Source organism: Podarcis raffonei, chromosome 16, assembly GCF_027172205.1.
Source record: "Podarcis raffonei isolate rPodRaf1 chromosome 16, rPodRaf1.pri, whole genome shotgun sequence".
In the NCBI taxonomy this organism is placed as follows: Eukaryota; Metazoa; Chordata; class Lepidosauria; order Squamata; family Lacertidae; genus Podarcis; species Podarcis raffonei.
Genome location: NC_070617.1, coordinates 23,911,490 through 23,938,258, shown reverse-complemented (window position 1 = coordinate 23,938,258; position 26,769 = coordinate 23,911,490). Strand labels below are relative to the sequence as shown.

General features: G+C 46.7%; 1 protein-coding gene and 1 long non-coding RNA gene across 3 annotated transcripts; one reads left to right on the top strand and one right to left on the bottom strand.

Annotated features, from left to right (window-relative positions):
* Positions 1 to 14,431: 14,431 nt before the first annotated feature.
* On the bottom strand, positions 14,432 to 16,426 carry LOC128403550 (uncharacterized). The gene is made up of 2 exons (XR_008327970.1): positions 15,707 to 16,426; positions 14,432 to 14,743 (listed from the first exon to the last, which is right to left on the bottom strand). It is a non-coding gene; the product is annotated as an uncharacterized LOC128403550 (long non-coding RNA).
* Positions 16,427 to 16,967: 541 nt separating this feature from the next.
* Positions 16,968 to 26,761, top strand: RNF215 (ring finger protein 215). 2 transcript variants are annotated; one of them, XM_053368408.1, is made up of 10 exons: positions 16,971 to 17,572; positions 18,982 to 19,110; positions 20,833 to 20,904; positions 21,029 to 21,114; positions 21,666 to 21,720; positions 21,953 to 22,057; positions 23,417 to 23,533; positions 23,622 to 23,759; positions 24,945 to 25,047; positions 26,162 to 26,292. In XM_053368408.1, exons 1-10 carry the CDS (start codon positions 17,225 to 17,227, stop codon positions 26,182 to 26,184), a joined length of 1,176 nt encoding a protein of 391 aa, XP_053224383.1. In that variant the 5' UTR covers positions 16,971 to 17,224; the 3' UTR covers positions 26,185 to 26,292. The 2 variants fall into 2 exon arrangements, with proteins under 2 accessions (XP_053224382.1, XP_053224383.1); XM_053368407.1 differs by lacking the exon at positions 24,945 to 25,047 and having other exon boundaries at positions 16,968 to 17,572; positions 26,162 to 26,761.
* Positions 26,762 to 26,769: the final 8 nt, after the last annotated feature.

Here is a 26,769-nt window from a genome sequence, read left to right as displayed (position 1 = left end):
CCGGCCCTTAAAGGGGACGTGCCTCCCGGCGAGCTGCGCGGGCGCCGGTCTCTTTCTGCGCACTCGGCCAGTGCCGGATTGACGTATTGCATAAACTAAACAAGCTATAGCTTAGGGCCCCACTCTCTTGGGGGCCCCAAAAAATTTAAAAGAAAAAAACAAACTGGATGTACATTTCCAAAATATAAGATAAAAAAACAAATAAACCTACGTAAAGGTAAAGAGACCCCTAACCATTAGGTCCAGTCGTGGCCGACTCTGGGGTTGCGGCGCTCATCTCGCTTTACTGGCCGAGGGAGCCGGCGTACAGCTTCTGGGTCATGTGGCCAGCAGGACTAAGACGCTTCTGGCGAACCAGAGCAGCGCACGGAAACGCCGTTTACCTTCCCGCCGGAGTGGTACCTATTTATCTACTTGCACTTTGACGTGCTTTTGAACTGCTAGGTGGGCAGGAGCTAGGACAGAGCAACAGGAGCTCACCCCGTCGTGGGGATTCGAACCTCCGACCTTCTGATTGGCAAGTCCTAAGCTCTGTGGTTTAACCCACAGCACCACCCGTATCCCCTTTTACAGCAACATACATACAGCAACAGTGTTTTGTTTTGTTTTGTGTAGGCTCCTATGATGTAAGTAATGGGCCCCGCCTGCTAGCCTGCTCCCTAAAATATCACTGGTTTGCTCATTTCTATACAGTGGTACCTCGGGTTACATATGCTTCAGGTTACATTCGCTTCAGGTTACAGACTCTGCTATCCCAGAAATAGTACCTCGGGTTAAGAACTTTGCTTCAGGATGAGAACAGAAATCGTGCTTCCGCGGCGTGGCAGCAGCAGGAAGCCCCATTAGCTAAAGTGGTGCTTCAGGTTAAGAACAGTTTCAGGTTAAGAATGGACCTCCGGAACGAATTAAGTACTTAACCCGAGGTACCACTGTATATATAGGGTGCCAACATTCTGTATGTGCAAATGGCTTTAGATTCCTATTAGGTCCATAAATTACCATATAGCATATATTCAACACAAAAAACAGTGACAATTTGTTGTTGACAAAGGACAGCTACCTTCAGTAGCTTAGGGCCTCATCAAACCTAAATCCGGCCCTGGGTAGGGGGCTGCAGCTGAGGGCTGACCTTTCGCGCTCTGTGAAGCTATGGGGTGCTCTAAGCGCAGGCACACACAGGAAGGGAGAAGAGCTGGCAGGGTTGCCAACTGACCGGGCAGAGAAGGAGCCTGGCCTTGTTCTTGGGAGGTGGACAAGAGCATCAGGAGAGGCTGTTGGATCAGGCCAACAACAGCTCATCCAGTCCAGCATCACAGCGGACAACTATATGGCCCAATGCGAAAACCCTCAAGGAGGGTTTCCAGCAACTGGTATTCAGAAGCAATGCTGCCTCGGACTGTGGGGGCAGAGCATAGTCATTGTGGCTAGTAGCCATTGATCGTCCATGAATTTGTCCGTTGCTCTTTTGAAGTTATGCAAGTTGGCAGCCTTTGCTGCGTCCTGTGGCAGCGAGTTCCGTAGGTTAACAGTGCTGCATGAATAAGTCCTTTCTTGGATCTGCGAGGAATCTGCCAACTTTCAGCTTCATGTGATGTCCACGAGTTATAGGGTTATGATAGAGGGAGATAAACATTCCTTTATCCATGCTCTCCATGCCACATTGTGTGAACTTCTGTCGTGTCACCCCTTCCTTGCCTTTTGTTCCAAACTGAAAAGCCCCAAACGCGCAGAGATCAAAAGAGTCAGAGGTACAGAGGTAAATAAATGTGTTTTTATTTTATTTATTAAAAATAAAACTGATTTTAATGTTGTATTTTTATATTGTTGTAACCCACCCTGGGACTCCAGGTAAGAAATCTAATTCCTGCTTGAAATGCATCTGGATAATTTATTATTTTTATTTTTATTGCACTCATATTCTGCCTTTTTCCCCCTCCCAGGAGCTCCAGGTGGCGTACTTGGTTCTCTCCCTCCTCATTCCATCCTAAAAACAACACTGTGAGGTCGGCATAGGTTGCAGAAATCTTCCCAAGGTTACCATCCAGTGAGCTTCACATGGCTGAATGGGGATTTGAACTCTGGCCATCCAGATCCTAGTCTGACACTCTAACCCAGGGGTTGGCAAATTAAGGTCCGTGGGCCGGATCAGGCCCAATTGCCTTCAGGATCCGGCCCGCGGACTGTCCATGGATCGGCGTGGGGATTCTGTTCATTTTGGGCTGCACCATTTCTGTTATGTACTGAAGTTCTCACCCTGGGCCAGCAGGGGGATACTGTAGATAGTTTTCACTCAGGTCCACATATGCAAATAAGGATTTGAAAGTGACGTTCAGTGATTGGATAGTTACAGAAAGTTGTTACTGTCGCGTTGTAGTGGAGCTCTATATAAGCAGGCTGGCTGAACCCTTCAGTTCAGTTCTGTTCTGGCCTGTGAATCGCTGTGTCGTCTGATATATTCACCCACAACTTCACAAATTCCCCCCCGCGCGCCATTCCATTTCCCCACATACACACACCCCGTGGTGGCGCCTCCTCCCTCCCTTCTCCTGGCTTCTCCCCGCCCTGCCTAGAGGAGGAAGGGGGCAAGGCTGAGCTGGCGGACTGCGATTTTAAGCAGCCCCTCCCCGGAGCCAGCCCTTTTGCACTGCTCATCTTCCCTCTGCCGCTACCCTGGTGCTCCTGTGGGTCAGGTGGCGGTGGTGGCTGCAGCCTCTGGCAGTTAAGCGCAGTGAATGGGGGTGAGGGTGGGGAAGAGGACTTCTTGCCCCCCTCGCCTCTTCTTCCAGCTCCCCCCCCTCCAATGCCACTTCTCTGGCCTGCCACAAGGTCTAAGGGACAGTGGACCAGCCCGTGGCCAAAAAAAAATTGCCGACCCCAGCTCTAACCACTATACCACACAGCCTCTCTTGCATCGTTTTTCAAAATATTGCAAGAGTTTGCTTGGTGCAGCCTACATTTTGGACTGCCAAGGAAGCACACGTGTGTGTGTGTGTGTGTGTGTGTGTAGCGAAAACCCAGAGATCAGCTTTGCTATCTCCTCCTGCTTGAATAGCAGGTCAATGTGCAGTAATCAGTGGCAGATGTGATAAGCATTATCATGGGATCAGTGTCTGTACACGAAACTGCGGCTCAAGGTGGGAGAGCAAAGGCAAAGTTGGCATCCTAGGAGGGGTGTTGCAAAGGTGCGGCCTGCTGTCCTTTGGCTCCCCCACCAGCCTGCAGTGACTGGCAGCTCTCACAGGCAGAACAACAGAGGGACTCTTTTTTTTTTTTAATAAATGTTTATTAGCATTTTCAATAATAAAACAAAAACAAAAATAAACAAAAAAATAACCAACATACAAAAATAAAAACACATAAAATTTCCATTACTTATTTTCTTTTACCTTATTTCTCTGACCTCCTCACACCTCCCCTTCTTGTATTCCAATTTAAATCGTTAGCTCAGCAAATCCTTATTACTTATTTCTCAACCTTAACTTAATAATTTATTTTAACATATTATTATTTTACCTTTTCTCTTTAATCCATTTCCTCAATTTATTTTTGCTAACCTTATTTTCATTTAATTTAGTTCATTTTAAAAACCAATTTTGCCTTATCCAAACTTAAACATCAATACTTATACATCAATACTCATTCTTAAAACATTTTTCTAAGATCAACCAATATTCCCTTCCACAAATTTCCCAATTTTCATACCAATAACAAAACAGAATAAAAACAGAACAAATTATAATTATGTCCCCTTTGCAACAGAGGGACTCTTACCCAGCTAGACAGTCCTTCTGAGCCAAACAACACCCGCCCCCTGCTTTAACCTTGGACTCTCTGGGCTTTGGCCTTCCAGATAAAAGTCACTTTCCACCTGCCACACCACACATTTCATGGATAAACTGCTTTGATCCAGGAAAGAGAGTGGGGAGAAATTCAATTTACATTCATTCATTCATTTATTTGTTTACATTTATATATATTTGTTATATATAAATATATATATGCCACTGTTTCATAGGAAAAATATCCACATGCTTTAGAATAATACATAAAACCATGCATTGAAAAATATATATTAAAAAATTACAATCAGACATCAACCATTGTGGCAGGATGTGCTGTTCTTACATGCCTGTGTAAGCTTGGCAGAACAAAATAGTTTTCAGTAGCTGTTTAAAAGTTGGCAGAGAAGGGGGCCTGCTGAATCTCTAGTGGCAGAGAGTTCCACAGGACTGGGCCAATGGAACTAAAGGTTTCTTAAATGTATAGTCACCTGTTCCTTTTTCCATCTGGCCACTAAGGATTATCCCCATGTTACAGATTCTTCCCCTTGCACCAGGTGACAAAATAGCATCCTGAATCACACCTGAGGTCAGTAGACCTAGTTTGGTGGGGGTACCATACAGGACAGGTCATGTAGCGCATAGCAGTCTCTTTCCCCACCCCTCATCACCTAGCAGTGGAGCCAGCCCTGTTCATAATACAGTGGTACCTTGGTTCTCGAATCCATTCCGGAAGACCATTCGAGTTCAGAAACGTTCAAAAACCGAGGCACAAAGGGCTGGCTGCAAATGCAATAGAGAAAATTGAAAAACACACAGCGGAAACCGTTCAACTTCCGAGGTGCGTTTGAAAACGGAACCATTTATTTCTGGGTTTTCGGCGTTCGGGTTCTGAAATGTTAGTCAACGGAGACGTTCAGGAACCGAGGTACCACTGTATATCCTACAACTCTAAAACAATTCAGCTATGTCCTTTTGATCATCGTTTATCACAGTTCTTATGAATTCAAGTCCCACTTATCTCTCTGGGATAGCGTCCCTTGTTATGTGTCCACTGGATAAAAACTTTTAAATCGGCCAAGGCACCAGGCTTAAAAATAATTGCAGAAGCAATTGCGCTGGGCTTTCTGATGGATACGCCCAAAGCTCTATAGCAGAGACTTAGGCAAATGAACAGTGTTGCAGAACAGGATAGAACAACCAGAATCGCGAACACTCCATGCCGTAACAATTTCTTGCTGTTGTCAGTGGCAGCAGTTGCCCATTTTAACACAGGGAATGATCCACAGTGGATGGCTCAAAACCATCACAGCGTAATTAATTCGTGTAGGTGGGTGTGTTGATCTGCCTTGTTCAGCATGTTAATCTGTTGGCCCTTTGTTTCAGCCGTGAATATAGTTAAACATCAAAACAACCTCAGAAGGGAGTGGCGTCTTTCCTCCCCCACTCTTGCACCCGTGAACTTACTGTGATTAGCGTAAAAGAAGGAGCTCAATTTAAAGCCAGTCCAGATTTGAGTGGGTGGAGATTAGACAACGCGGGAAGATGGCGTCCTTGGTTTTTCAATCAAAATGGTTTCGGAAACAACATAAAACTTTATCTCTAACCCCATAAGGGTTTCACTTCAGTTCCACGTGCGCAAAACATTGTACAGGGTAGGATTTGTTGAACGGTTGGTGGTAGAGTGTCTGCTTTGCCTGACAAGATCTGAGGTTCAGTTCCCGGCATTCGTAGAAAGGGCAGCGAAAGACTTTGCCTGAAATCTTGAATAGCTGCTGCCAGCCTGTGTGTACAACACTGACCTAGACAGACTAATGGTCTGGCTTGATATAATGAAGGGCCACAGCTCAGTGTCAGACCATCTGATTTGCCTGCATTGGATCACCAGCATCTCCAGGTCAAATCGGGACCGACTCTTGGCACTGTGGGTTAAACCACAGGACTTGCCGATCAGAAGGTTGGCAGTTTGAATCCTCGCGACGGGGTGAGCTCCCATTACTCTGTCCCTGCTCCTGCCAACCTAGCAATTCGAAAGCACGTCAAAGTGCAAGTAGATAAATAGGTACCGCTCCGGCGGGAAGGTAAACGGCGTTTCCGTGCGCTGCTCTGGTTTGCCAGAAGCGGCTTAGTCATGCTGGCCATGTGACCCAGAGGCTGTACGCCGGCTCCCTCTGCCAATAAAGAGAGATGAGCGCCGCAACCCCAGAGTCGTCCATGTCTGGACCTAATGGTCAGGGGTCCCTTTACCTTTACCTTCTCTTAAAACCTGAAATTCCTGGCCCTGTGAATTATAATCCTAAAATTATAATGCTCACCCAGCATTAGGAGTGGCCAATATTTGTATTTCTTCATCCGAAAATATAGTAACATCACTTTTTTTTAATAAAAAAAATTGTTCTAGCTTATTATTTTTCTGCCAACCCAAGTTGTGCCTTTGTTAGTTATCTTGAGAATCCTGTACTCAAAAGTGGCAGAAAGTATTTTAAATGAACGGAGGTGCCAGGAATTTTATCTGGAATCTTTGGCGTACAAAATGTGTATGGTGGTCCATCCCAATTTAGGAAATGAAATGTCTGAGCTGCCTTTGACAATTATACATCTTGAATCTTATTGATAATGTAATACCCTGCTGTTTACTTTTCTATCTTTCCCTCTTTACCAGGATTGGGGAACTTCAGGGCCTGGACCCAGATGTGGCCCTAGTCTAATGTTCAAAGACAAGAGTCTTTTTGGTTCCAGCCCTGTCCACCTGCCCCTTGGAAAGTGGCCCAGGAGGCAATGCAGACCATTATGGCAATGCAGGCCAAGGAAACGTAGAGAAGGGGGTAGAGAACCCAGGTCACCAACACTGGAATGCCAAATTGGTTAGAATGTGGTGCTGACAGCAGCAAGCTTGCGGGTTCGACCCCCAACCTGCCACCCTCGCGCTGTTTTGGAACACAACTCCTATCAGCCAGCCAGCCAGCAAGAAGCAATAGGAGGGGCAAAAGCTGACAGCAGGAAACATTTAACTAAAGGTGCAGGAACCCCAAAAGCCTCAGTCGTGCTTTGCCTGTCCACACCTGAGAGAACACAGCAATCACATTCAATTTTTTTAAAAAAATCTCAACAAATCATGATTTAGCAATAGTGTCATTGAGATACTCTGCAAAATGTGGGTGAACATTTGGGAAATGTGGGTCCAGGCTAGTTTGAAAATAAATTTATTAATGCACAGAAGAGCAGGCAGGATCTAATACCTTGGGAAGATCGAAGAAGCTCCAGTTCAGAATTATCTAGGAGCAGGGTTTGGGGTTTTTTTGTTTGGGGTGGGGGGTTGCTGCAGTTTCCAAGCAGTGTTGCTAGGCGACGAAGAAAAGGATAACCTAAAAAAGAAAAGGGGAAAAAGAGTGATTCAGAACCAGTTGCTAGAATTTTGTGTGTGAGAAAGAGTAAATCCAGAATTGCTTTAGTATAAATTGGTAGTTATGAATTTAAATTTAGTATAAATTGGACACGGGTGTTACTGTGGGTTAAACCACAGAGCCTAGGACTTGTCGATCAGAAGGTCGGCGGTTTGAATCCCCGCAACAGGGTGAGCTCCCGTTGCTCGGTCCCTGCTCCTGCCAACCTAGCAGTTCAAAAGCACGTCAAGTGCAAGTAGATAAACAGGTACCGCTCTGGTGGGATGGTAAACGGCATTTCCGTGCGCTGCTCTGGTTCGCCAGAAGCGGCTTAGTCATGCTGGCCACATGACCCAGAAGCTGTACGTCAGCTCCCTCAGCCAATAAAGCGAGATGAGTGCCGCAACCCTAGAGTCGGCCACGACTGGACCTAATGGTCAGGGGGTCCCTTTACCTTTTTAAAGCATGAGTAGGGAATCTACAGAGAGATGTTGGTGGACTACAACTCCCATCAGCCCAGGAAATACGACCAATGGCCAGGGATGATGGAAGGCCCACTGGTTCCTCATACCTGTCTTAAGACCGTGAAAGAACCTCGCAAACAAATATATCCTAAAATAGGCTGTTCTCTTCTATTGCTGTTACTATGATGCTACATTTTAAGCAGTCAAATTAGGTTAGTTTTTTTACATTGTTTAGTATGAGGCTCTATGGATTTATTTTATGTACTTTTTTTAAAAAAAGTTTTTATTTATACTTTTCAAGTTTATACATTGCATTAGTTTTACAATCAATTTAACATTTCAAAGTTTGACTTCCTTCCCCCCCTTTCTGTGGTTCCTTAAATAGATTTTTTAAGATCTTCTGCAGATCCAAATTCATTTAATTCGCTCATTTAATTACCTACTTTAAATATATACTCTTATGAAACTGCAGGTTGTTACAATAATCTTGCCAATGTTTTTAATATGTTGGCCTGGTGGAACTCTGAGAACACCCCTTCCTTGCTGGTTGGCGCAGAGAGACAGGTGTGGGTGGGTGTAAACTATCCTATGGGACAAAGGTAAAATAGACATTTATTGCTACGGCTACATTTGTTTCCAGCCCCACCCACCACTGGCAAACGGCCCCCAGAAGCCTGCCAAGAAGGAAATGTGGCCCTCATCTTGAAACACCTCCCTCACCTGTTTTGTTTGGCTGTATTAATTGGTTTAATGATTAGCTTGGTTGTTTCAATATGAATAAATAATGGCAGAGAACGTTTACAGTTAGCTCCTGTCGGGTGACTCTCCCTTTGAAACCTGTTCAGGTATCAGAATGGTTAACATCCAGAGATGGCAGACCTACTCCCAGGGCGAAACTGCCAAGCAACCCTCATTAGCGCAACAGCACCACAAAGACTTAATTTGTTATGTTGTTGTCAGAGCATCAGACCTGCAGTCATGAGGAAATCCTTGGAAAGGAGCCCAAGAGAGATGGACAGCATTGTCTCACTCAAAATGTTTCTGACAGGAAAGGAGAAGCAGTTGGCTGGGGATGAAGAAATAGAAGTGGGTGCCCAGCAGGCCTGTCCCAACCGTTCTGTAAGCTGGCAAAGGACCATGTTGCAAACTGTTTCTGCCCCAGTTCCAGGAACCAAAGCTGGCAGGTGAATCTCATTTCAACAGGACAGTGGGATCCTCTGAGCTAGGCATGGATTGATCCATCAGTATCAGTTCTCTATGCTTCTTGTTTTTTCTGCACTTTTCTGAACCAATTTGGATACTGTATATATTTTTAAAAAGAATCCTCAATAAAGCTTGACAGCGAATTTCCCCTAATATACAAATTTTTGCAAAGCAATTCCTCATTTATGCATATATTGGGAACACCACTGGAAAAAGCCTTCAAACAACCCTTTGAACCTCTGGAAACCTTTGAAAACCCCTTCAGAACAAAACTCCACCACAAACCTCCTTGCTCTCCACAGGCCTCAAATGTCAGTGCAAAGGGTCCTGGGATTGCACTTGCAAAGGCTCAAGAGATTACTAGATCCTATTTTCGTGCCACTTTTGCCATTTTTGTGCTCTTTCAGGCCCATTTTTGCCCCTTTTCATGCCACTTCCAGGTTTGCGGTGATGCGCATGGGTGCAGTCATGTGTGCCTTGAATGCACATCAGTGGGGAGTTGTCTATAATTTAATACGTTAATGCAGCTTTCATTAATATATGCATTTATATGCACACAATTCCCAGAGCGGTTTAACCATCAATCCCTCTTCCCCAGGGAAGTCTGAAAAGTTTAATCTCTCAAAAATACTGATCTCCGGCAGTATAGAGGCTGCACCCTGGAATGCCGACCCTATCAAACCTGTTTCTTGAACCCTCTTGTCGCTTTTAGTGTGTCTGACCCTACGCTTTTGTTCCAGTGTCTGAAAGGGGTGGAGAATGTCTCCTTGAATAGGAATGCAAAGTGAAGTGTGGTGTGGAATTATGCTTGTCTGGTCTCGGAGCCAAAACATAAATGTGCAGGCTTGGCAAGAGAGAAATAAAAATGGCTATTGATACCTTCAACCATGGCATCCTTCTGGACTGGCTGTCTGAGTTGCGGGTGGGTGGCACTGTTTTGCAGACATTCTGGTCCTACAGTGGTACCTCAGGTTAAGAACTTAATTCGTTCTGGAGGTCCGTTCTTAACCTGAAACTGTTCTTAACCTGAAACACCACTTCAGCTAATGGGGCCTCCCACTGCCGCTGCACCACCACCGTGTGATTTCTGTTCTCATCCTGAAGCAAAGTTCTTAACCCAAGGTACTATTTCTGGGTTAGCATCTATAACCTGAAGCATTTGTAACCCGAGGTACCACTATACTTGGATGGTCATCTCAACACCTGATTGTAAGAAAACTTGGTTGGCCTCTGGACCAAGCCCATCCACAGCTCACCTGGTCAAATTCCTTCTCACCACGGTGAGGTTTAATGAACAGTAAGCCCGCAACTTAACACTCACGTTTCTTAGGTGATCGCAACCTTACACAGGCAATCGAAAAATAAATAATTGGGGAAACGTGGGGGAAATTAAAAGATGTGGTAGCAGAAATGTCAAAAGGAGGTGGGAGAGTGGGAATCCACAGTTGGCATTGCCATCAACCATTGCACTCATCCTGGGAGAGTGTTTGGGTGTCATCAGAGAGTTGAAGAGTGTGTCAGGGCCTAGAGAGACCACGGAGGTGGTCTGAGAGCGACAGTGAGTGCTGGTTATTTTTACATCGGGTTTTTAATGGGTTGTTTAAGGGGCTTCCCTAGCTTTATGCATTTTTGTGTTTGTGCACAGTTCCCGGAAACCAAGGCTTTGCGTAAGTTGCGGGCTTACTGCGTTTCTATTTAAATGGATAACACTGGTTTCTAAATTTGCATCTGCGCAAAATTTTTCCAAATCTGTGCTCATGCTTTGCAGCAGCAAGTATCCTATTTCTGCAGGATACCAACCTCAGCAGAAGGTGCCATTTTTCAGGAGATCAAATGTCTAAGCCAGGACGGTAGGCGGAGGAGCAGCTTAAGAAAATGAGGTGCCTCCTTCTGAAAGTATGGGAGTTGGCCCCCAAACCTTAAGACTAAGGGAGATTCAAATGGGTGTTGGCCTCATTAGGCGAAACTGAGAATGACCCAAAAACTTTTGGCGTTTCAACAGGGCTTTCCTTCCCAAGAAACTGAACTAATCGGTAGAGCTACACTTTGTGGGTGTCACTAAGCAGACAACTGACTCCGCAGGATCTATAGGGGCGTGGATTCTGCCCAGCAATAAGGCAGCATGTGGAACACAACACGCAACCCATTTTAGTAGGGTCATAAACAATAATGTGCTTCTTGGAACCAATGGGGCAATTGTCAAGCAGAGTAAATGAGCATTGCTTTCCTCAATTGCATCATGTGTCACGTTTCATGATATGGTGCCCACCAGCCTCCCCCAATCTGGCACCCTGCAGATTTTTTGGGACAGCAACTCTCATCAGGCTCGAAGACCACAGCCAACTTATGAAGCTGAAGTCTTCTGAGGTAGACTACGGATGGATCAAAGAAAGGACTACTTCACACAGCACATAGGAGGCAGTGATGGCCACCAACCCAGATGGCTTTAAAATAGAACCTGACAAATTCACGGAGGAGAAGGCTATCAGATGGCTATGCTGTGCCTGCACAGTCAAAGGCAGCAACACTTCTGAATCCTAGTTGCTGGAAACTACAAGTGCTCTTCTGCTCAAGTCTTGCTTGCAGATTTCCCACAGATAATTGGTTGGCCACTGTGAGAACAGGATGCTGGACTAGATGGGCCATTGGCCTGATCCAGCAAACTCTTCTTACTTTCTTGATAGACATCTTAGATTTAAGATCTGGAGAGGTTGGTAGTAAAAGGAAGAAAACTCTGCTTCTAAAGAGAACTATAGCCAGGAGATAATAATAAAAAAATAATAATAAAATTTTATTTATATCCCGTCCTCCCCAGCCGAAGCCGGGCTCAGAGCGGCTAACAACAATAAAAGTAACACAGTTTACATAAAATCACAAACATTTAATTGAAATGCATTCTAAAATCAATTCAGAATCAAATTAATGGCAACCATTGGGCTAGAGTTCTATGAGGATTACCAAAGGAGGGGGTCAGACTGTGCGTTGGCCAAAGGCCTGGTGGAACAGCTCTGTCTTGCAGGCCCTGCAGAAAGATGTCAAGTCCCACAGGGCCCTAGTCTCTTGTGACAGAGCATTCCACCAGATTGGGGCCACAGCCGAAAAAGCCCTGCCTCTGGTTGAGGCCAGCCTAACCTCCCTGTGGCCTGGGACCTCCAAGATGTTTTTGTTTGAAGACTGTAAGATCCTTTGTGGGACATACCAGGAGAGGCGGTCCCGTAGAGTGATAAACTCAGGAGAATACCTTCCACACTCAATGATACCCCACACTGATTTTTATTTTTATTGTTTTTAAGAAGGGCTGTCGTTCCCTTGTGCTCAAAAAAAGCCTCAGGACCAATCCTTAGGATCTCCAGCTAGGCCTGGAGGGTGGGGATAATATGCCTGAAACCCTGGAGAGCCATTGCCAGTCAGTGTAAACAATACTGAGTGAGATGGACCATAGGTAGACAGCAGTTTCCTGGGTTGCTAATTACAATACTCTTTTTGGGGGGGGGGGTGTAGCTCAGTGATAAGAGCATCTGAGGTAAGTTTACCAGACATCCCCCGGATTTTGTCCCCTGACAAAATCCACTGAATTTGACTGAAGTTGAAAAGTGTCCCTGGATTCATTGAAAAAAATCTGGGAACCTTAATCTGAGGTGTTCTACCGTTTGGGAACCCCTGCTCTACATTTTTCTGATTAAGACCAGGAAGATCATCCCTACAGAAATTGCAGGCTTAGCCTTTGTTCTTTGCAGTTCCGCCTCTGACTGCAATGTCCCTCCTTTATCCGACCAGCTCCAACAGCGCAAGACAGTTCCCCACTCCTCTGTTTTGTCCTTCTCCAGAACGTCTGCCTATTGGGTTACTTCTCTTCTGGGTTTCCAACACGTCCATCGCTTTCCCACCCTTCTCAAAATTCTTCCCACAATGGGGGATTTACACACCTGCATTATTTCTGTTGGCAGCTCAGTTGAGCGGCTGTAGCTGTAACCAGGTGGCCTCCGATTCAAGGTAGTAGGCCAGCCTTCGCCAACGTGGCGCCCTCCGAATCGTTTGGAATTCAGCTCCCATCATCAGCCCCTGTCAGTGTGGCCCTGCTGGATGGGGATGATTGATGAGAATTGTGTAGTCCTAAAGATCTGGAGGGGACCAGGCGGCTCTCTCAAGCCTGCAGGGTGGAGAGCAATACTGACCCACTTTGCAGGACTGTTAGGAATACAGGTTGTTGCTTCATACTGGGCCAGACCATTGGTCCATCTAGCTCGGGGTTTCCCAAATGTGGGTCTCCAGCTGTTTTTTGGACTACAGCTCCCATCACCCCTAGCTAGCAGAACCAGTCGGCAGGGATGATGGGAATTGTAGTCCTCGCTGGAGACCCAAGTTTGGGAAACCTTGATCCTCCTATGAAGAGATTGCACACTAATGTTTTAATGTTGTATCTTAATCTTTTAAATTGTATTTTAATCAACTTGTTTTTATTATTGGTTGTTAGTCGCCCTGAGCCCGGTCTTGGCTAGTAGCCTAGCCATGGATAGCTGTACCAGTTTGCCTGTTTCTGTCTTTCCACTTGCTTACTTCACGTGGACAGCTCATTGATTTTGCCCGCTGAGCTAAATCTCACTGGTTCCTAATGCAACTCTGCTAAGTTGTTATCGCTTCATCCTGCACTGCACGCCCAAGATCAGGCTCGGATTTAATTCCCTTCCAATCCCCTACAAATCCCTCACATGACCCATCTACTACCTGACACATTTATCCCTTCCTGAGATCGAATGGGAAGGTGGAATTGTCAAAAAGGCCCCAATAGGACATGGGCAACCATTCTTGGAACCCTCTCCCCAGAAAAACTCGCCGGGCACCAACACTGTCCATTTTTAGGTACCAAGCAAAAGCATGCCAGTTTACCCAGCAGTCTGGATATTAATTTAATCATAACTCTGTGTGAGTGTGGACTGGTCCACCTTTTAGTGGAGTCAAGTCTTTTTTATTTTTGTTAATGGATTGATACTTTTATATTCTTATGTTTTATTCTGTGTTAGGGTTTTAAAATGTTTGAGAAGTTTTCTGTTTTAATGTCACTTTGAGGCGTTTTGCAAATGATGAACAAGTATAAATAATAAGCGACGATAATTGAATCTAAAACAATTATTCAGCTTGATGGACAATTTTCAGCTCCAAGCCATGGCGGTGCATTAAGAAGTTTCTTCTGAAATTCACTGCAATTTCTTAAGATCCATGTACATAATACATAATAAAGGGTAAAGATACCCCTGACCATTAGGTCCAGTTGCGGACGACTCTGGGGTTGCAGCGCTCATCTCGTTTTATTGGCCGAGGGAGGCGGTGTACAGCTTCTGGGTCATGTGGCCAGCATGACTAAGCTGCTTTTGGCGAACCAGAGCAGGGCACGGAAATGCCGTTTACCTTCCCACCGGAGCGGTACCTATTTATCTACTTGCACTTTGACGTGCTTTCGAACTGCTAGGTTGGCAGGAGCAGGGACTGAGCAACGGGAGCTCACCCCGTTGTGGGGATTCGAACTGCCGACCTTCTAATTGGCAAGCCCTAGGCTCTGTGGTTCAGACCACAGCACCACCTGTGTCCCATAATACATAATACCTTTAACCAAACCCAAATGTTTTATTTATTGATAAAATATTTATATGCTGTCATTCGTTTTAAAAAATACCAGAGTGGTTTGCAACAATAGTTCATAAAAGCCATACAATAAACCATATTAAAAAGTTAGAAACATAATCCAGCTAATTACTGCAGAAATATTTATTCTTAATTGCTTGCAGAAGCATGGCAGCAGGTGTTTAAAAGTCAAATCAGAAGACACCTGCTAAATCTCTATGGGCAGAAGATTCTACAGGCCTGGGACAATGATACTGAATGATGTTCTTGCTGTTGTCAGATAGGCCTCACCAATCTGGGGAATAATAATAATAATAATAATAATAATAATAATAATAATAATAACTTATACCCCGCCCATCTGGCTGGGTTTCCCCAGCCACTCTGGATGGTTCCAACAGTTGATTAAAAATACATTAAAACATCAGTCATTAGAAAACTTCCTTAAACAGGGCTGCCTTCAGATGTCTTCTAAACGTCATAAAGTTGTTTATTCCTTTGACATCTGATGGTTGTTCCACAGGGCAGGCGCCACCACCAAGAAGGCCACCACCTGGTTCCCTGTAACTTTGCTTCTCACAGTGAGGGAATCGCCAGAAGGCCCTTGGCACTGGACCTCAGTGTCATTGATGGGAATGGTCAATGATGCTTCTCCAGATGATCTCAGTGATGGAGCTGGGATATAATGTTATATATTCCATAAGAGTTCCATAGCAGGGAGCCCCATTTTGTTAAGAATCTTATATGTTTCTATGTTAGTGGTTACCAACCTTTTTGGGCCCATGGGCCCATTTGCAAACTGAAGAAACTGTTGGGGGCACAGCACACACACAGCAACCAAGCAGTGGTACAATAGCATGCTTCTCTGAAGCCTTATTTCAGTAGGAGAACGGCTATGTGGTCATATGGACACCATGTTGGTGAGCCCTGGTATTTATCCTTCTTGATTCAGGGTAGTCCAACCTAGCTAGACTCTCTCCAACTCTCTCATTCAGAGCGTTTTAGATGATATATCGATACAGTTGAATTAATACAGTAGGGAGATTGTGTCAACTGGAACAATTGATTGATTGCTTTTGGTGGAATGGAAATATATGGGAGAAAGGGGGGGCATTTAATATATATCACTGAGCTTCTGAGGCAAATTTTGAGAACAACCAAATATTGAAAGATCATCAGCATCTGCTGGTGTCTATCTGTCCCAAAGCTGGGGAAATATACATCACAAATAAAAATAAACCTAGAGAGTCCTACTCACTCAAAATAAAGTTTGACTGTAGCCCATGGGGTTTCCTCGATATCCAGTTTGTTGAGCTACGATGCAACCCCCTATTGCTTTTAATCTATGAGATTTTTTAAAAAATGTTTTTTACCCTAATGAAAGGTCCCAGATCTGTTTCTAAAGCAAATAAAAGTAATACAAATTAAAAAACAACAATCACAATTAAAATCAGAGCCAGGTAACACAAAATCAAGCAATGGGCCAGTTAAAACCCCATATACCCCCACTTCTTTAGGAATAAGTCTCGTTGAGGCTTACTTTTGAGTAGGCAACAGGATTATGCTGTTTGGTTTTTTTTAATATCAAACCTTCTATTTATTTATTTATTATTTGCATTTTTAATACAGAGACAGAAAAACAAACAAACAAACACATCCCACACCCCCTTCCTCCCACACCAGTTGTACAACTTTCATATCAATCTCGACATACAACTCAATACGCGGTGACTTCCCTTCCACCCTTTTCCTGGTTCTTTTTATTTTTCTATTAAATGGAATATTCCAAATTCTTCATATTGAAGAAATATTCAAATTTCTTCATCGGTCATAAACCCCATTAACTTCTATTCTGCTGGATTTACTCAAGACCTGCTAGGTTATTCACTTGTTTATACTGGTTCTGAAAATATTCAGCAAACATTTCCCAGTCCTCCTTTATATTCTTTATCGTCCTTTCAGCTCTCTCTCTCTCTCTCTCTCTCTATTTTTTAATTATTATTTTTTTACAATTTCAAATACCATATTCATTTAACATCCTTAAGATCTCCATCCTTCTCTTTCCATGGTTCATTTTACACATCATATAAATCCTTGCATACTTTACAAAAGCAATACCATTCAGCCTTCCATTATTGCATCCATCAAAACTTGTTTACACTGCTGAAATGATCTGAATGCTGCCAGCCTTTTCAGCTGTGATCTCTTTTTGTGCGTGCTTGTTTTATAGTTATATAGTTATAGTTTATATAGGCAGCTCCCAGCACTTCACCTGACAGCAAGCAAGTCGCCTTGCAAGCGCGCACGGCTTCACTTTCTGAGCAACACAGGAAAAGGGTTGCTGCCGCTGCCGCTGCGCCCAGATCGCGCGCATGATCCTTTCCCCCACCGACCTCGACGGGGCTTACTTCCGAGTAAGGCACCACCAAGATCTGCCCCATTTTCAGGCTACCCATCCTACTCAAAGCCAACTTGGGAGTGGGGGGGGGGGCTTGCGCACCGTTTTGCGCTGCCACCCCGCGCGCCCTCTTTGCTTGAGAACACAAGCCCGGCTGAGCTCTACACCGGGCTTACTCCCGAGTAGACCTTTCCTTTGGCTGCCGGAAGCTTCTGCACCCGTCTGGCTCCCGGGCAGACTTTGCTCGTTGTGCCCGGCCTGGGCTCCCCTTCTCGGGCCGTTGCTTCCGCGAGGGAGGCGGATTCCTCCTCCTCCGCCTCCTTCTCCGCTCCAGGGCGAAGAAGGGCAGGAGAGGCGGGCCTGCTGCTCGACGACGCGATGATGGCGGCGGCGGCGGCGGCGGCGGCTTCGGGCTCGGCCGGCCGGGCGCCGGTGCTGCTCTCGTGCCTGCTGAGCCACCTGGGCGGCCTCCTGGTGGCGGCGGCGGCGGGGCAGGCGCAGGTGGAGGTGCTGCTCTTGCCGCCTCCTCCTTCTCCGCCGGCGCCCGAAGAGCAGCCGGCGCAGGCCGAGGGAAGCGGCCCCGGCGGCAGCAGCTACACTCTGCAGGGCGCGCTACTGGGCAGGCCCGGCCTGGAGCCGGAGCCGGAGCGCGGGGAGAAGCGGCCTCAGGAAGAGGGCGAGGAGGAGGCGGCGGAGGAGGAAGCCATCCGGGGCAGCCTCGTCCTGGTGAGCGGCGGCCCCCCGACGACCCTCTCGCAGTGGGGCGACCCACTCCCCCCCCGTCGCCCTTCTCAATGAACCCCCCTCCCCTCCCCTCCCCAGATCTGTTTGGGGATCCCCCCCTTCCCCGTTAAAGATCCACCCTCAGGGCTCTTGCCAACCCCTCCACTCCCTGTAAAGAATAGGAATAAGAATAACAACAGCAACAAAATACCATCCCTTTTCCCTCCCCCTCAGTAAAATGGCTGGGTAAGAACCTGCTGCTCTCTGCAAATAATTATAATTATAACCATTGTCTGTCTCTCTCTCTTCCCCCCACCGCCCCACAACAAAAGGGTTAGGTAGAAACAGGCTCTCTGTAAATAATAATACAGTAATAAAAAACAATAACAGTAACAAATACCATTCTCTTTCGCTTTCCCATGGCTGGGTAGGAACCTGCACCCTGCAGATATTAGTAGCAGTAGTAGTAGTAGTAGTAGTAGTAATAATAATAATAATAATAATAACAACAACAACAACAACAACAACAACCATTGTCTCTTCTCCCACCCCCCAACAAAAGGACTAGGTAGAAACAGGCTCCCTGTTAACAACAGCAGCAGCAGCAGCAAATACCCTTTTCGACACCCCCCCATAAAATGACTGGGTAGGAACCTGCTCAACAGGAACAAAAACAACTGCCTCTCCCCCCCCCAACTAAAGGGCTAGGTAGGAACCGGCTCCTGTTAAATAATAGCAATAATAATAATAACAGCAACAAATACTGTCCCCCCCCAACAGACCCCATGATTAGGTAGGAATCTGCTCCATGTAAATAGTAATAATAGTAATATAAGAATAACGACAGCAACTCACCCTTCAGCATCAGGACCCCCGGGGCAGGCTACCCTAATTTAAAATCCAATATTGAAAACGGCTAAAACAAGCCACAGGAATAGGGTGGGCCGTAAAGCTCCCATCTCAGGTGTCAAAGGTCAGGGTGGACCCCTCTTTGCCTTCCACTCGCTCAGTTGAGTGGTGATGGTGATCCTCCAATATCTGGATTGGCGTTGTCCTCTGCAACTTGTCAGTCAAATGGCATCCCCTTCCCTGCAGATAGGCCTGCTGGAGTCTGCACTCGCTGTCAGTAAGAGGGGTTTCTGCTGCCCCAGATGAACCCTCTATTCCCCCCCACTCAGTTAAGTAATAACCCTCCAATATCTACTGTGGACCCCCTGGTCCCTCCCACCAAAAACCAAACAGCTGCTGCCTCGCTGGGGATTCCACTTTCTTCTCCATCAATTAAGTGAAGACCCTCTAAGCGGTGGAGAGAGCGGCCAGTCATATCCCTTTCCTCTTGGGAGTGTTGGCAAGCTGGTCATGACCACGGCTGGCTACAGACCCTAACTTTGAGTGCTCACCTCTTTCTCTAGGTGGGGGACACCGACCCCAAGCTGAAGGATGATGACAGTTGGATTGGTGTTGTCCCAGTGGGCGAGGAGCAGGCGGATCTCCCACGAGGCAGCAAGGAAGAGTCCTTTACCACTGCTGTGGTCAACAAGGTGAATCTCCTATTTTTCCTCCTGTTCTGTGACCCAACCTTCTTTTGGGGTAGGTTCCTAGGATGCTGCATATACAGAATCAGATGACCATTGGTCAGTCCAGCTCATTATGGTTCACACTGACAGGCCGCAGCCCTCCTGGATTTCAAACAGGGGAGACTTTCCCAGCACTACTTAGAAATGCTGGGGATTGAACCTGGGACCTTCTGCATGCTATTTTAGCTTGGTTTAGAGCAGGCATGGCCAAACTTGGCCCTCCAGCTGTTTTGGGACTACAACTCCCATCATCCCTAGCTAACAGGAGCAGTGGTCAGGGATGGTGGGAATTGTAGTCCCAAAACAGCTGGAGGAGGGCCAAGCTTCACCGTGCCTGGTTTAGAGCATGGTTTCCCAAACTTGGGTCTTCCAGCTGCTTTTGGACTACAATTCCCATCATCCCTGACCACAGGTCCTGATAGCTAGGGATGATGGGAGTTGTAGTCCCATCTTGGAAAATTCAGTACAGGTGAAAGGGAGCAAGTGCTTTTTCACGTAGCGCATAGTAAAGAGGGTTGGACAAATTCATGGAGGAGAAAGCTATCAGTGGCTATCAAGAGTGATAGGCATGCTACAGTTGGAATACCATTTTCTGGAAACCACAGGAGGGGACAATTCTCTTGTGCTCAGGTCTTGTTTGCGGGCTTCTCAAAGAGGCATCTGGTTGGCCACTGTGGGAAGAGGATGCTGGTCTAGATGGGCCATTGGCTTTATCCAACAGGCTCTTCTTACATTCTTATTTGAGTGAGGGAAAGTTGCTGTTTCTCAAGACAGGGTCGGCGTTGAACATTTAACTACAGTGGTACCTCGGGTTAAGTACTTAATTCGTTCCGGAGGTCCATTCTTAACCTGAAACTGTTCTTAACCTGAAGCACCACTTTAGCTAATGGGGCCTCCTGCTGCCGCTGCGTCGCTGGAGCACAATTTCTGTTCTCATCCTGAAGCAAAGTTCTTAACCTGAAGCACTATTTCTGGGTTAGCGGAGTCTGTAACCTGAAGCGTATGTAACCTGAAGCGTATGTAACCTGAGGTACCACTGTATGGCGACCCTGTCAGTAGTGAGGTGTTACGTAACACATTCCTCTGATGTGTCCCCCAGAATTGAGCGCTTCTCAGATTGCTGGAGTTTTAAACGTTCTTGTGTTTTGAGATACATTTTCTCGTGCATTGCAAAGGCGGCAAGAGACTATCGGTATAAGGCACGGGTGAGGAACCTCAGGCCTGGGGGGCCAAATGTGGCCCTATGGGTCTCTCCGACTGGTCCTCGGGACTTCACAAGGCCACACCCCTCACTGGCCCCATGTCACACCCTCCAGAAGTGCTTTTGCCAAGCTGGAATTTGCCCTTGAGCTCTGATCATGCTTCTTGCTTGCCTGGGTTGAGTATAGTACCGTATTAGCCTGAATATAAGCCGCACCCGAATATAAGCCACACTGTTAAAAAAGACAATACCCGAATCTAAGCCACTCCCTTAAAATTCCGCAGGCACTCACACCCGTTCCGTTATACCATGTGTCTGTTTCAGCAGCGATAGCGTAAAAAAGCCAGTTTTTGTAAGGTTACGAATTTAAGCCGCGCTTTACCTTTTCATGGTTGGAATTTGGAAAAAAAAGTGTGGTTTATATTCAGGCCAATACGGTATATAAAAACTAGCTTGCTGTAGCTCTGCGGTTTCTCCCTCTGCAGATGAAGCGCGCCCTTGTCTTGGGGGCCTCGGCTTTGCTCATCCTCGCGCTGAATCAGAACGCCATCCGTGAGGTGAGCAGCACCCCTCCCTCTCCTTTGTCCTTCTGGCTGAAGGGTGGACCTCAGTTGGCCTGAAGGAGCCACCAGCCCTACCAGCGGCCCCTTTAACCTCTCGCTTTCCTCTTCCCCTCTGCAGCTGGATGTCTCCCAGGTTCTCTCCAAGCCTGTGATTGTTGTCCAGACTTCAGAAAACGTTACCAAGCTCCTCAGTGCATTGCTACGGTGAGACTGGTTGGGTTTTGGGGAGGGCAGGAGATCCTACATGAGGTTCCCATTGCTGGCTCAGGCAGGCAGGTCAACGTTGGTTTGTTTTACTTTCTTGAAGGATCCAGAGCAATTTAAAAGCAATGGAGAATGTTGCTAAATTAAGAGATGAAGCAGGAAATGACATCATTAGGTGCCATTATCCTTCCTCCTACCCATCCAATCACAGCAGCAGAGAAAGCAGAAGCCGGCTTCCTAGAAAGCACCTGTCTTGGCTTGGCAATGCAAAATGATTAGGGATGGAGCCAGGCAGGCATCTTTGGGGAAAGTCAACCCCATCACCCCCACTGTGCTCTGTCACAGAGAGAAGCTCTTTGCACCTTTCCTCTGTTCTGAACAGAAAGAAGGGACGGTGTCTCTTATGCATTGAATATTTTCCAGGGTATTTTTACGGAAACCTTTTGTGGGCACCCTTTGAGGTCCTGGCAGACATACTGGTCCCTGCAGGGGCTGCATTGGCGACCCCTGATCTGACAATTATTAATTTTCTTCTTAATTTTTGCCTGCAGAGGTCTTCGGGCAACAGCAAAGATAACATACCAAGCGGTGCTACTGGAAAACGTGGTATGTAATCCTCAAGGGAAATGGGAGCTTATCTTCCAGTTGGCACAGTATATATTTAAACCCCCAATTCCCTCATTTTTCAGCAGGGGAACAAGATGTGTGGGTGGGTCATCCAATGGGTTAAATATTTGCTATATATCCTCTTGCCTGTTGCGTGCCTCCCCTTTGTCTGCTTCCATGATTGGACTTCAGCCTGAAAACTTTCTCTCTCTGTGTGTTTCTTCTTTATAAGGGAGTGACCTTGACTTTGTGGTCAACCTGTGGCCTGTCCCGGGGCGGTCTCTACGGAGAGTGGCAAGGAGTCATCTGCACAGGAGAGAACAGCTCAAGAGTCCAGGTTGGTACCCCTTGCTGGATCAAAGGGGACGGGCATTCTGCTTAAAACCATATTGATCCCTGCGCCATAGCCGAATTGGACCAACTGCTCTGTGAAGGGCCTCCCTGCCCAGGAAATGAGAGCAGCAGTCGTCTACTATAATTAATATTACTTTGTTATACGCCAATGGCAAAAGTACTGCACGAGATGATGTGCAGGAATTTCATTTTGTGACAGAGAGATGGGGTAGGGCTGTAGGTGTGTCTTTAAAAAGTACTTCCGTTCAGCTTGGACATTCCTGGGAAAAATGGTTTCCAAGAGGATAATGAGAGCATATATTGTATTTCATCAGTGTGTTCCCACCCCAACTCATATAGGAAGTATGTAAGATCTGTTCTTACATCAGCTGTTGCATGCTTTCCTCTCTGTTTTTTTAAACTGGCTTTTTGCAAACATGGACCAAGTGCATTTTCAGGGTTTTTTCCTTGCTAAAAGCAAAAATTGTAAAAATGAGATGCTATTAAATCTTGCTAAAATCAATCAATCAAATCAATGGAGGAGCAAGCTGTTGAGAGATAGGTGGATGGCAAGAGCAAGATTAGCAGCCATGTGTGTGTCCATTTAAGTTAAAATATTAGCTCCTCTAACATCTCCTAGGCTTTGCAGATGCACACCGCTGATGTTACTCTGATATGAAACCAGTTTCAGTATTGTGGCTCTCCTCGAAAGATCTCTAGGAACGCTATAGTTTAGCAGAAGGGCTAAAATTCTAGATTAAAGATCTCCCTTCATAGGACAAGTTCTGGGGTACGTTGACTGGCAAACTTTCCAATCTGTACGGTCTGCATTTCAGCGTGCTGTGCGTTTGCATAAATCGCAGCCATTTTACAGAGCTTGGGAGTCCCGTCAACACCTCACCTGGCTGTCTTCCAGGGAACTGCAGTATCTCAGCAGTATTCCAGTACCTGGAAGCGCATTGCACGGCTATTCTTTTTAACTATCAACAGGTGGAGTTTTGCTTGCTATGCTGTTAAGAAATGCCCTCATATTTAGTGGTGGTTCTGGTGCCCACCCCCCAAAATGAAAATGATGCGCCCCTCTGCACCATCGCTATAAGAATGTAAGAAGAGCCTCCTGGAATCAGGCCAATGGCCCAGCTTAATCCAACGTCCTGTCCTCACTGTTGTCAACCAGATGCCCATGGAAAACATCTTGAGCTGTAAAAATTGCATTGGTAGACCTGGTGCCGGGGTCAGTCCACCAACCCTTGTAATAAACAACAGTCTGATGCCGTCTTGGGCTACTTCCTTTCTCTCCTGACCTAGAACTGTTGTATGTGATGGGGCCATACTTCTTATGTGGTGTGTGTCCTCCTTGCAGAAGTATCTCCAACAGCTGTGGAACGCCATCTTGCTCATTGCCTTGATCCTGTGCACAGGCGTGATCATGCAGGCACAGCGACAGTCTCGGCACAGCCGGCTCGACCAGGACTCCGAGGTGAGCTTGCTCTCTGCCCTGCTCACCCCTGGCAGAAAGCTCCCATCTGGGTTTCAGGCTGAGGCTCACCCCGGCTTTCCTCCTGCAGCTCGATCTCAAGCAGCACATTGTGCAGAGGCTCTCAGCACTGAAGACTCGGCGCTACCACCCCGGGAAGCTGCCCCGGAGCTGGGCTCACGAGATCGACAGCTGCGCCATCTGCTTGGACCGGTTCCACAAGAACCAGGTAGCGCTTGTCGAAAGGCCGGCGCATCTCGGTGCCTCGCAGGACGCAGCAGGGTTTCTGTGGGAGGGATTCTGCATCCTCTGTGTTTTTAAAGTCTATATCTAGAAGCCATGAGTGGAGTTGGAAGCCTATGGTGTAACTAGTCAGACGCGGTGCATGCACAGCCACAGCCCTGCATGCGCAAACTCTCACACATCACCACCTCCCAACTTGTGTGCCTTAATATTGGGGCTGCAACCTTTCATAGACTTCACCGCCACGTAGATTAATAGATTAAAAGGTTATTTTAGCCACTAAAAATGAACACAAGAACACTGGAAGGGTCCTGCTGGATCAAGCCAAATAACAGTCTGATCCCAGATTCTTTTCTCACATATGTCAACCAGATGTCTGTGGCAAGCCTGCAAGCAGGACCTGAGCACAACAGCAGAAGATAGCCATCGTAGCTAGTAGCCTTTGATCCTCCATGAAATTGTCTAAACCCCTTTTAAGGCCATTCAGCTTGAAGGCCATCGCTCCCTCTTGTAGGAGCGAGTTCCATAGTTCAGCTATGCGCTGTGTGAATAAAGAAGGGGTCTGTCCTCAATCAGGTACCCGAGATACCTGAGTTTTCAGGGATGCATTTATAAAACCTTCAGGCCGCAAGCCTTCCGCAAGCCTTCTAGGTGCTTTCTAGAACTCAGTGCCTGCTTAATGTAACAGCAAAAGAAGGGTGCTGCCCGATAAAGGCTCTTCCACCCACCTCTAGCCCTGAGCAAATTTGAAAGAGACATAAGACTGGGAACAGATCAGACTATTGGTCCATCATGTCCCCATCTTTGACAGAGAGCATTAAGTTGTCAAAGACTACCTGACCACTTAAATCGGGTCTGCTGGGAAGTGAACCCAGACCTTCTGCATTCAAAGTTTGTGCTCTCTTACTGAGTTACAGCTCTTCCCTTAGAGTAGTCAACAAGCACACACAATTGACTAACTTAAGATTTCTTTAATCGGGTAATGGGCCCTGCTTAATCTGCATTACATTGCAGTTTCCCCATATGGTAATCTTTCCCTTTTTCCAAGTGGGAGCCAGTGTTTTTTTGGGGGGTGAGGCTCTTTCCTTCTTCCCTGCCCCGCAGCCTCTATGGGTTGAGCTCTTCAAAGTGGGACATGCAGCTCTTGAAACTGTCTCAATCTCCCCAACAGTGTCTCCGGGTGCTTCCATGCCTGCATGAGTTTCACCGGGACTGTGTGGATCCGTGGCTCCTCTTGCAGCAGACCTGCCCCCTCTGCAAACACAATATTTTAGGTAAGCCCCTTTCCCCACCCACCACGGGACCAGCTGCTGCCCAGATCTTCCCACTTCTGCTTTTCACCAGCCACTTCTGCAGACGTGGGGCTGGGAAGCTTAAACAAACTTGGGAGCTGAAACACCATATATAGACCTAGTTGGCTGCTCTCTCCCTTTCCAGTGCCCTGCTTTGGCGCTGACGGACAGCAGAGAATTGCCCCGTCTTGAGTCTTGTCTGGAAGTCGCATCCTCTAATCCTGGCTGCATGGAGGCTGACATACTTGGCGGCAAGGGAAAGGCACTCTGCATATCCTCAGAGGCGGTCTTTATTATTGCTTTACAATCCCAGCTTTACAACTTGGGTTGAGCCCCAAATGCCAGCCCGCAATTTGTATTTTCAGTTCATCTCTCCTGTGAGTTCACAATGGCCAGATATTACTGCAGCTAGAAGAGCAACCTAGAATTGGCTTTGGTGATCTAGTTGCCGAGGTGGGAGCCCCACTCTGCCCTAACTACCAAGCCCAGAATTTCATTTTCCCATTCAGCCGCCGGAACAGGAAAGCCATAATGATGTTTGCTGTTACTTCCTCATTTCTTAAATGTGTGTCCCTTAAAAGGGGGAAGTGGCCTCCTTTCTCGGGTGGAGGAAGCAAATGCACTGAGCCTTGGTATTGGTCTGTCTGTCTTTCTTTTCTTTAAAACAGCTTTCTCTCTGAAGGCTCAGGCCTTTTGCTCTTGGGTCTTTTTAAAAAAAACAGCAAGCAAGCAAGCGAATTCTCCATTCGGGGAGTTTTGCTCTTTCTCAGAGGCACTCTTCTTCTATTTTGTTTTCCGCTGCCCATGCCAACCGTTCATCCACTTCCCCTCCTGGGATCCATGTTGCACATCCCCCTCTTACCTCCCCCAACCCTGTGGCCCTTAGAGCAAGGTTGGGGAACTTGCAGCCCTTGAGATGCTGGGACTCTGTACTCCCAGCCAGCATGACCCCAGTGGTCACGACACCCGACACCACAAGGACCACAGCTTCACAATAGCAGCCGGAGCGCTGTCTCACCAACAGGCCTCATGGCCTGGGGGATCTCTGCCTTTCTAGTAAAATACCCCCTTCTCTTTTATTTCCTTCCCTGCCTAGGAAACTGCTGTCAAGACAGTTAGCACGACGATTGCCCGCCTTTACGGATCAATCTGCTTGTATTTCAAGGGAGAGAGCAATTTTCCCCAGAGTGTTTGGACGCCGTGGCAGCTGCTCGGGACATGGAGGAAATGACTCTCTTGGAACTTGGGGCTCCTTTGAGATGGGAAGCGTGTGTAAAAATAATATGATGTTTGTTCTCTGGCCTTTTCTGTGCTGGGCTAAATCAGTTGCACCATTGGTGGAGCATCTGTGCAGTATGAACCTGGGGAGGAGGGTGTATGTGTGTGCTGAGGTTTTTTTGAAACTCTGCTTGTACCTTGTTTTGCCACCTTGCAAGTCCCCCCCCCCTTCCCAGCTTGCACTGTTCCTGATGGGAGGAGGCTTTGCTTGCTTAGGGTTGGGGAGGCTGGGGAATTTGAAATGCTTGCTTTATTTATACTAACTTATTAGAGAGATGGGGCTGGGCAAGACTGCAGGGGGTTATGGAGGGGCCGTAGAGCCCTCTCCGGAGAGCGTTGCAGCACTCAAGGCGCTGCTGGGGCGTGTAAAGAGCCACCTGTACTAATAAAAAGAAGGAAAAAAATCTAAGCAACAAGATGGTGTTT

Excerpts from the sequence above, each read along its gene's own strand:
- RNF215 (XM_053368407.1), top strand. The coding sequence starts at position 17,225 with ATGATGGCGGCGGCGGCGGCGGCGGCGGCTTCGGGCTCGGCCGGCCGG. Across the intron at positions 19,111-20,832 it reads CCACTGCTGTGGTCAACAAG|ATGAAGCGCGCCCTTGTCTT; the intron begins GTGAATCTCCTA and ends CTCCCTCTGCAG. Across the intron at positions 21,721-21,952 it reads CGGTGCTACTGGAAAACGTG|GGAGTGACCTTGACTTTGTG; the intron begins GTATGTAATCCT and ends CTTCTTTATAAG.